The sequence below is a fragment of the Drosophila grimshawi genome, unplaced genomic scaffold, assembly GCF_018153295.1.
Source record: "Drosophila grimshawi isolate 15287-2541.00 unplaced genomic scaffold, ASM1815329v1 contig_1377, whole genome shotgun sequence".
In the NCBI taxonomy this organism is placed as follows: domain Eukaryota; kingdom Metazoa; phylum Arthropoda; class Insecta; order Diptera; family Drosophilidae; genus Drosophila; species Drosophila grimshawi.
This window is the reverse complement of record NW_025062900.1, coordinates 21415128-21426269: the sequence shown is the minus strand read 5'-3', so window position 1 is coordinate 21426269 and position 11142 is coordinate 21415128. Positions and strand designations below refer to the sequence as shown.

General features: G+C 37.8%; 2 protein-coding genes across 2 annotated transcripts; one reads left to right on the top strand and one right to left on the bottom strand.

The window, feature by feature from the left end:
• Nucleotides 1-264: 264 nt before the first annotated feature.
• Nucleotides 265-1333, bottom strand: LOC6566574 (mitochondrial 2-oxodicarboxylate carrier). The gene has a single exon (XM_001993081.3). It carries the CDS (start codon nucleotides 1242-1244, stop codon nucleotides 303-305), a length of 942 nt encoding a protein of 313 aa, XP_001993117.1. The 5' UTR covers nucleotides 1245-1333; the 3' UTR covers nucleotides 265-302.
• A 7230-nt stretch (nucleotides 1334-8563) lies between these two features.
• LOC116805684 (mitogen-activated protein kinase kinase kinase 7-like) lies at nucleotides 8564-9819 on the top strand. The gene is made up of 6 exons (XM_032739266.2): nucleotides 8564-8627; nucleotides 8698-8699; nucleotides 8767-9072; nucleotides 9127-9306; nucleotides 9367-9514; nucleotides 9584-9819. The coding sequence occupies exons 1-6, from the start codon at nucleotides 8564-8566 to the stop codon at nucleotides 9733-9735; spliced, it is 852 nt and encodes a 283-aa protein (XP_032595157.2). The 3' UTR covers nucleotides 9736-9819.
• Nucleotides 9820-11142: the final 1323 nt, after the last annotated feature.

Sequence of the window (11142 nt, the reverse complement as noted above, 5' to 3'; positions counted from 1 at the left end):
ATTTTTATCGATAACGGACAAAGAAGACACCTTGAGATCGGCACGTTCTCATAAGTAAATAAATGTTGTATTAGTTTCCAGTGTTTTTGAAATGAAAACGAGTCTAGTGCGGAGTTTAAGATATGATTAATCGAATTTATTTAGATCTCGACGCCGCATATGGGCTCATAACTGGTTTTTTCTGCAACTACGTTTATTACCAGTGTTACACAAAAAAATATCATAGACTGTATTATTTTAAAGATAAATACTGATGCAATCGAATAGAGTCCAAATATTGATTATTGATTTATAAAACGAGATCAGCTAAAATTTGTGATTAAGAAATCGTACAAATACTCATAGCCCAGCAGTAAAATGGCACCACCTGGGCCCACTCGCAGTATTTGCGGCACCATTCCCTTGTAGATGGCTTGGAAGCCCTCCTCCTTATACACAGTTGCAATTGTCTTCCACGCCCAAGCGTATTTGATCTCGCCAGCCACCGGCTGTGGTCCCTGAATTCGCGTCTTTGCCATATCGAGGGGAAGGCTGCTTATGCAACCCAATGCTCCAGCCGCATAAGCGATGGAAAACTTTCGTAGGAACTCACAAGTCGAATCCTGCGAGGGTGCTATGGCCTCGCGAACCGTGAAAAAGAATGAGAAGTAAATGATATGAAATAAGCAGTTCCGGGCCATGGTTGTGGTAACGCCCTTGTAGAGACCACGCAGCCCAAAGCCATCGTTCTTGATGATATGGCGAGCCAAGCGAATTGTGCTGAGCTGATTCTTTCGATTCGCCTGCTGGGTGACCTTGATCACCTCAAAGGGATTCTGAAACAGAACCTCAGTGGTGCCTCCCAATCCACCAGCCAGCGCATAAGTCAATGCAGTCGGTTGCGGTGCCCCGAATTGAAAGTACGGCTTCGATTGTTCGAAAATTAGAAATTTGATGGCACGTTTGGGAGTATCGGACACCATCACTGGTGCTATGCCTCTCCAGTAGGCGGCTAAGCCCTCTTGCCGATATATCTTGAAGAGGGCATCAATAAACCCCTTATAGGATGTGGGCTCCTGCGTTGTTTTAACCATTTGCAGCTGCAACCGGGTCTTAACGACGTCCAGCGGCAACATGAGGAATACCTCAATGATGCTTGAAATGCTGCTAGACGCAACTTGAAAGGCTACTTTCTTCCAAGGGTGTATATCGAATGATAGCGGATCCTTATAAGATATCTCTGATGTATCGTATAACTTAGTCATTTAGCCATGTGTGTCGAGTTCTATTTTCCACATATTTTTTTCATAATTTTTATTTGACACTTTTTGAATTTGATTCTAAATCCAAGGCATGTTTCAATGCTTTATTTTTTCTTTGCTTGCAGGAAGTATCATAATTCACGTAATGTGAAGACATCTCTGATATAGATTAGTGGCACATTATGCCCAGTATACTTTGTTATCGATAACTATTCTTCCCGCTTTACTGTTTAAGTATGTTTATTTCACCTTAACCAACACTAATTGCTCTTAGTGACCACGTGACCGACCAATGCTCTTCAATTACTAAGCAATTAAGTGGTCGTGTCAAATGACCAACTCCCACAAAGGCAAAAGATGGCAGAAGTGGCCAAAAGTAAGCAGCCAAAGAGGAACAAGCAAGGAGGAAACCATCCAGTAGCTCACTTAAAGCAGTTCCCCAAACACTTCACATAAATTAATTATAATACGCTTGTAAATGTGCAGTATAATTGCTGTTGTTGCTGTTGTCAGTTGTCTCGTAATTGTTGTTGTTGCTGTTGTTGTTGCTGTTGTCGAGCTAAACAATTAAGTGCAAATTGTAAAACATGCAGAGCTGCGGTTTGTTACCATGTTTGTATGTTTGTATCCATCCCAACGTCTCCACGGCTCTTTCTCTGAGTCTGTCTGCGTCTGGTTTCATTAACTCTGAACCAGGAAACCCAAAACTAGCTGCGGTTTTATGTTTGTTTGACTTTACAGCTAAAACCTTGTGCGAGTCTCTTTTCGGTAGTTAGTTGTTCAAGTGATTAAGTTGTTCAAGCTAAGGTAAACTAGTTTGCAAGTCTGCAAGTTGCCCAAAACGCAACAACTTTTCTACGCAAGTCTGTGCTATTTAAATAGACAGTTTATTTAAATATGATGCAACTCTAATATAGCCTTAGAGTTATTAGTGTCACTTCAACTGTGCAGTTATGTTGAGTTTTTTACTGGTGTGGCATCAGTTGCAAAAAAAAAAAAAAATTTTATCCTAGGGAATTTCTCGTAAAATATATCTGTGACAAAAAATTATCTTGCATTGTTCGCAAATAGCATAGTCTGCCTAGTCATATATAGCTGTATATAGATCGAATGTTAGTGTATTTACTAGAGACATGAATATATAATATCTTTCTTGTTAGGGAAGAATATAAAATATTTGAGCAGAGGCATTTTTGGGTAATATTTTTTTTTTTCACAAGCGGATCGCATTTTTTTTCACAAGCGGATCGCATTGTGAGCAATCGTTCAAATCCGATAGATTTCAAAATAATTAATTTATTATTATTGAAAATTAAAACTAATATATTTTAAGACGCCTACCTAAAATAAGATGAGACGACAGTCCTTCAGATTGATCGATTCTATTTATTTGCGAGATAAATTACTGGCAACTCTCTTCAATTATTATTACCAAATCCTTTTCGAGTCACATCCATTAGGAATCTCAGTTTGAGAACTTTTTGCCTGATTTATTCACAATATTTTAGAAATTTTTAATTTGCGAATAAGAGAGAAGAATAACGAGACGCACTCAGTAGTCACGAGTAATTTCACAAAAATGCACACCTGTGAACGGTCTCTTAAAACAACAATAATGCTAATGTGGCCCATTCCGGCGACGTCAATCCGACATAATTGCTAACAAATTAGTCATGGTCACAGGTCACAGGTCCCCGGTCCCATGTTCCATGTTCCAGGTCCCAGGTCCCTTGTCCTAGGCCCGAGAGTTCGCTTCGAACAGCTACAAATGAGTGTCTGCCCTGTCTGAGTCCATTATGCTCCCACTTGACTTGTCGCAGGCAAACTTTAACACGCTGCACTCTGAGTGTGTGCGTGTGTGTACCTGTGTGTGTGCGTGTGTGTGTAGCCTGGCAATTTGCGTGTCACGCTGCACAAATGCCAGCCAGGCAGACGGGTTCGGATTGGAAACCAACTGTGGCATTTGCCAGCCCACAGGCCAGGCCCAATGAGGCAAATGAGTTTCATTTCAAGTCCTTCAAACAGGCACTTGTGTTTGTCCGGCCGGCAGCCGGCAGCAGGCAGCCAGCAGCAGGCAGCCAGCAGCAGGCGGCCGGCTTAGTTGGCCCAAAGTGTTTGCCTGACTGGCGTCAGTTCCTGACGGGATTCCAGCCACGTTCCACCATGTCGCCCCTCGACCCTGCTAGCTCTTTCGAGTGCTGCACTTATGATGAAGTGCGTTAAATTTATATTACAATATTAAGTAAATGAATGGGCTACTTAGGTGCACAGAAGCAGCGACATTTTGCGTTTGTACCTCACTTAATGTATGCCTCATCATGCCAATGAAAATGATGGAGTGCCTATCTAGTGCATATTTGCAGTTTAAGTTACAAATAGACTTACAGCTCCACGGTCATCTAATTAAAGCAATCTAAGCTGGGGCGTTGTTGAGGAGCGCTTTATGCCTTCAACTGTATAAATGGACAGGTGTCTTCTTGTCCTATGCAGAGGAATAAGAATTAAATAAGGAAAATATATGATAAATTGTAGAAAAAATAATATCGGAGTCGCGGACAATAAACTGAAGAAAGAAACTATTATTATTATATTATACTCATTTATTTATTTATTATCGATTAATAATTATCGACACAGAAATACAAAAAAAAAGGAATTAAATTAAATTATTTATGCAGTTAACTGGCAGTACACAGGATTTGAGACCTATTTTATTTACTTTGTTTGAGTTTTGTTCCTTCACTGGGAGCAAATAACGGTCTAAGCCTGAATGCATTAAGTATTGTGTTTCACCTGACTCCCTAGACCTAGGGAGAGAGAACACAGAACTGGCCAATATCTCATTAGAAATCGAGAATGACGTTAAAACTAAGAAGGCACTTTGGTTATCAAAACAAAAACCAATTTTGTACCACGTTTGAGAAACTATACAATGTCCAAATTGTTTCACTTAAGCACAAATCTAAACGCGGTGACATCGAAAGTACTGGAATAACTGATAAACAAACAGGACATTGTGGAGTTTTCTCTGGCCAAGCTCAGACTAGAATATTGAAGTTCGATTTTAGATTCACTTGACCGACTTCCTAAGCTCACCGAGTCATCCGACCTAAGTGAAGAATCATGATAAGTTTGTTATGATAATCCAACCTAACAGTCAAGTAGAGCCTTCATTATTCTACAATCAATCCCAATTTATTTAGTTATTTCCACTTATTATAATCCATTCAACTTGACTTATCTACTAAATTTTAATTTGAAAATGACCAAAAGCTATTATTCACCACGAGTTGTCTGTATACTGCCTTCCCCTCCTTTGTAATAGAACTTGATATCTTTAAAGAAGACTCAATTATGTTTTACTTATAATGCATACATACTTCTGCTCTAAAGGAATCTGATTTGCATTTGTTCGTTTCATTTTGCTTCTGTAATAATGCGTTGGGGTCTTTTTTCACACCACATATTTTTACATACCTCAGTTGATATCTATTTGCGGGACCAGCTCTCTTTTCGAGAGTCAGCCAGAGCCGTTTGGCTGACAGCTCGTGTTTCATGTCATTTTAAAGTCATTTGATGTATGACAAATCAAATTTGACAAACTGCCAACTGCCAACAGTTGTTTTGCATCTTTGCAACATTTTTCAACTCCTCCACATGGTGGAGGGTTCTGTCACTTGTGCCCAAGTGCGTCCAGAGAGACATGTGAAATCAACGCTATACTTTTCCACATTAATACTGTATTTTGTTTGGAGATAGAAGGAAACAGAGAGACAGCGAAAGTGAGGAGTGTAGATAAAGGGAGAAAATAGCTAAAAATTTACATACTCATGAGATGACATGCAAAAATTGTGATGGGTTGTCGGGCACAAGCCGTTTTCAATGAAACTAACTTTAATGCCAACAAAACAACGAAATTTATCTATTTATCTATGCATAGAGCAACTAGCGTTGCGAGGAGCCAGAAATTCGAATGGTCTTGATAGTCATCAGAAAATTTAACACCATATTCGCACTAGCATGGTAAGCTGACAAACTATATCTATATATATATAAATATATGTATATAGATATATATAAATATTGATCAAAACACGTACAAGCTGCCATCATCAGGCAGGACTCGAAAACCAAACGAAATTTGCGCCAAGTCTTCTTGTGGCACTTGGGAAATAAAATGAGTTAGCCGTTGCCTTTTTTGTTTAATTTCGAGTGGTGCGACTCCACTATATCATAGTCTGTGTATTTTAAATAAAAAGTCAAGTGAAGCGCTGACTGTCTGACAGTCCACCTCAAAGCCGGCAGAACGTGCGCTCAATCAAGCGCTGCTGCTGCTGCTGCTTCTGCTTCTGCTGCTGCATCTGGCTCTACTTCTGTTGAAGCTGAACTGCTGCTTCAACTGGGGAAATTTAAAAGTCACACACTTGCAACGGCGCTGAAAGCAAAAATGCGCCAAGTGCAAACCTATGGAAGTGCCCCGAATTGGTGCACGAGTTGCAGTGTATACGGCTCTATATTTCTATCTCTCTGTTTCTCTCTCTCTCTCTCTCTCTCTCTTCCTGTTTGCATATCGCATAAAATATTAATCGCCAGCGTAAGACATATGCAATTTGCTCGATTTGCCCATGATATTGCCCTGCTGCCACTGAGACTCTAAGTACAGACAGCGAAATGATTTTTAGAATAAGCATGAATGACAAAAAAAGAATTTAAATAAAATAAAGTTGCTTTATTTTCATTAGTGTTTCTTTTCTCAATGTAATAATTAATGGTCAATTTATTTCTGACTTTAGTAATACTCTTATCAGTTTCCTACAGATGTTGTGCTTATCTGTAGGAAATGTACCCAAATATTTCGCTGACTGTGTTATTTAAACACATGATGAGAAGTCGTGCGTTAAGTTTCCTTTCCTAATACAGATACAAATCCAAAAAAAAAAAAAATGAAACTATTTTCGAGCACATATGTGCCGCATTCAAAAAATGGGCCCCAAGGATATGGCGTCAGTTTGGCAAGTTATTGCATTGCATCGAACCCAAGCCCAATGCCAGTCATTGATGGGACCAGGTTTAGGCGCACAGTTGCCAGTTGCCAGTTGGATGACTGGATGTCTGGCTGCCTGGTCCTGTGCCCTGTGGCGCCTTTGACTTCCATACGCTTTTTGATTGTTGTGCGACTGTCGCTCCACATTCGATGTTCGAGCGTCGAGGTTCGAGGTTCGAGCTTAGAGGTTCTTCACTTGCCGTTTGACTTTATGCATGAGTGACTTTGAGTGGAACTTCGTATTGGGTTTGCATGTGCCTGCGAGAACTTGGTGCTTGCTATCCCAAAATGACTTTTGCACCGACGCTTTGTACATTTTATATGAAGACGAAGTTGCTATGGGGGAAAGCCAACTGCAACGGACATGTTTATCTGGACGCAGGCTTTAACTTTTAGCATCATTAGCAATTGAGTTACCTGCATTCGAGTAGACGTGATATTTGAAGTTTTGATCAAAAGCTTCTAACTTAACCGGCAGGTAAATTAGTAATCAATATTTGTGTCCACATATACAGTTTGTTAGCTGGTGCACTTGTCAATGCTGATCCCATTAACTGCACATGCTACTCTGGAATAAGAGCTTTAATAAGTCTACGGCGTGGAAATAACCACCGACTCTATCCACTTCAGTTTAATCAAAAATCTTCCCAGTTGATGAAATTCTACAAGCTAGAGCCGTATCTGACAGAGGTAGTAACAGGAGCTGGAGATGGAGATGGAGCTGGAGCTGGAGCTGGAGAGGTACAACATCTTCAGCATCGTGTGATGCCCATAAAGTACTTTGTATGCATGTCGTCGAATTGTGGGCGCTGCGCCTTCGACTCCACCTACGTCTTTTACATCGCCCTCGTCCTGTGTTATGAATATAAATTTATTTCCCACGTCACAACACAGGCACGAAGCGCACGCAACCACACACACACACACACACATACGCACGCGCGCACATACATACACACACACATACATACACATTGCGAATAATAATAATAATAAACGATAACGAAATTTACTTCCTAGAAAGTCACAAACACACACGACTCCAAAATGTAGCGACAAAGCGCATCCTTCTTATTTCCGGCGTTTGCTCTTTATGAAATGTTACGCTACCAGACTATTACAGTGTCTCTGAACAGATACATATGTATAATCCAAGTATTTGGCTTATAATTTGGTTTATGACACCGCATTTTTGTTATTTTTGAAGAGCAATACACTGTTCCCATTTAGAGAAATGTTATATTTCTTTTATTTTTTGTATATTTCTTAATATATTTCTTATTTCCAGGGTACAGACTATTTAATTCGTCGATGAATTTAAAATATGCCACAAATATGTTACATTTCGGTGAAAATCTGGCAAATGTTCGCCAAAAGTGCTATCAGATTCATGTAAACATTTGCCAGAGAAACGAATCGTTGTGTGTTGTGTAATGGTCGGCGAACAGATCGATAAGTTTAGGTACGGATGTGTTAGCACCACCTTTCGGGCAGAATAGTAGAGTACTCAACGCCACCTAGTGGGCAATTCAAGAAGTTGGCCCAATCAGCTTCAAATAACTTACATGATCTCAAAGAGAGAATTTGTTTTATCTGTGTTATCTGTGTTATCAGCCACAAATATGACGCAGTGCACAAAACGCAGTTTATATAAATAAATAAAGAACAACAGAGGAGTGAGAACTGGCAGTATAAATAAATGTATATTATATAAATATAAAAATATATATAATATATAAAAAAATTAAGCTTATCTCTAAATATTGTATGTTATTGCAAGCTCGTCTTTCGTTTACATAGCTTGTCTACTCTGTCCCTCATATACTACTATCTTTTGTTTGTTTTGCGCATGATATATATACACACAAATAATGATATATATACACACAAATAATCACCACGTAAATGAAGAGTTATTAAGTTGTCGTATAGAAAACGTATTTTAGTTTTGTTTAGAATATAAGTATGAAAAATTATTTATTAAATGACTGAAACCAGTTTCGAATCAGAAATGATGTCGTTGACGAACGAGAATTAAATAATAAATTAAAGCGAATTTCTCAAATAAAATTTAAAGAGAATCTTAACGGTTGCATAATGTTCACACAGCCAACCCAATAGCGGGCGGACTAGACTGATAGAGATAATGGTTTTTGTGTTTACTTGCCGCTATATTGGTGCCTCCAATAATGGGCACGATGGAACAACTGCCAGTGTATACACGTATCTGTATTTCGTAATTGTAAAATATATGTATTGCGAGTCTCATTCGTACACAATGAGAACAACAGAGGAAAAATACTACTCAATTCATGCGAACCAGATGTTGAAGCAACAATTCGGTGAGTCAGTCGACATTCGAATCTCGATGAAAAATGATGAATATTAAATATGAAGATCTTGCCTTCACAGCCGTAAGAATATAAATGCATAATAAATGTTAAATTGACTAATTTGAAGTAACGCGAATGTAATTTGTAGAAAATTGGCTACGGAAGCTTTGGCGTTGTCTGGAAGGGCATTTATAAAGGCGATGTAGTAGCTATTAAGCAAATAAGAGGTGATATTGAGATAGACACTCAAATTAAGAAGGAATCCGACAGTCTGGCAAATATCAATGGGCATGAGAACATTGTCAAACTGTTTGGTTTTTCGACCTTCGACAATGAAAGCTACTTGGTTATGGAATACATGGCGGGTGGATCACTGGCGGAGCTCTTGCACGAAAAAACGAATATTAAATATACACTTGGGGAAGGTATTCACTGGCTATACCAAGCAGCACAGGTATATATATATTCATGTATATATTGCAAATGCTGACTCATACTTTATTTATAGGCAGTGGCCTACTTGCGTGCGAATTCAGTAAGAGGTGCAGTCCATCGAGATGTGCAACCAGGAAATATGTTACTTGATGGTGAACGAAAAATAATTAAAATTTGTGATTTTGGCTGTGTGCGAAAAGTGCAAACGGAAATGAGCAGACAAGGGGGCATTCCCGTGTATTTGGCACCAGAAGTAATATATCTCAATATTGTTGCTTAATTCAAGTCACTTAATATCGTTTACAACGCACAGATTTTCAATGGCTATGCATATACTGAGAAATCTGATGTGTACAGCTTGGGCATTACGATCTGGGAAGTTTTGGTGCGTAAGATACCATTTGAGGAACAAGTCGAGAAATCTTATAATATTATGCTCTTAAGAGATATCGATGAGAACGGTATGTATACTAAGTATAGTAATCATAATAAATCACAAAAATAATAATAACTAACAATAATACGTGTAGATCTAAGGCCCCCTCTAAAGGACCTAACTGATGCCGAATGCCCCGATGACATTCAGACACTAATACAGAAGTGCTGGGATAAAGATCCCAAAAAGCGTCCTTCTTTGCAAGGTATTGTGGACATTTTGCAGCTACATATTTTAAAATGTTGATGATGAAATGCTATTTTTGATTAGTTAAGATAAGAAACTAGAAATACAAATTTACTATATTTATTATGCTCCTAAATTGTATTATATTACCAAAATTGAATGTCGTTAAATGATTAAAATTGTATTTAATATACAAGAATTGCGAGTTGAGGTTCACAAAATGTTGTAACTGTCAACAAAGTCATAACTGATGTTTTACCTAACTAGCTTTAGTAGGTATTAAAAAAAAAACCAATACAACCTACTAAGGAGCTACAGAATCACAGCGGAGGTCGGGACTCTTTGATACCCTAGCTCTTTCGGGAGGAATAGGATTGGTTGCTGTGAGGATCAATAATTGTTTTTCCATATTTTTATCATTTATTTATTTTTATTAATAAATTTTTTTTTTTATAATTTTATTATTATTTTCCCGGCTTTTACAATGTTTGGTCTTGTTTTCTTAATATATTTATACATTTTTTTCTTTTGATTTTATAAAAAATGAAGCCTAATTGAATAAGATAGTTGAAGTACAACAAATTAAAAAAAAATATATAAGAAAATATTCAATTGTTCTTTGCCGAGGGTAATTTTTTTTATTATAATTAATTTTGTTTTATTTATTTACTAGGTGCCATGGCTAAATAGTGAATTTATAGATTTATTTTCTTTTATTATTTTTGTAATGTTACATTTGTTTCTATGTTCGACTTTAAATTGTTTTTATTTTTCGAGTGTCAAGTGTGCATGTAATTTTGTTGGCACCTGTAAGCATTGCAATCTAATTCAAGTCAAAAGCTTTCGATTGGCGCCATTTATTGCGATCAGCTCCCTTGTGTACCCAGTTTTGCTCGCTCAAGCCGCCGGATGCAAGCAGAGACTGGCTGCGTTGCGAAAGCTCCCTTAAGCGATCTATCGCTTACATTGAGCATGCTCCGTTTGCGTAAAAGTTTCATTTTTTTGGAAGCTCAGCTTTTCGCGTGCTCAGATGTACTGCTTTGCTTACTATTCCGTTACTGCGCAGGCGACAAACTTGCGGCAAACGATTAGCGCTGCAACTCTATATTTATATATATTACTATTAAGTTGCGTGTTGACCATTACAATGTAAAAGGTTGATTTAAAAGGTTCAATCGAAATCGATGGCGATTAATATTTTAAGCTGGGTGAGTTATCGAAAAAACTGAAGCTGTTAAAATTTGAATGCTTTTGCACTAATATTTGCCATATACTTCATATACATAAATATTTAAAAAGTATAAATAAATAAATATATTTATTAAGGATATGGGAGTCTTCTTCAATTGGATATGTGTCAAGACAGATGGAGTTCTCAAAAACCAAATGAGTAGCATATAATATATTTGTATTTTGAATAATCCACAATAAAATTCGCAAGGCTTGAATAATTTCTGCAATAACTTT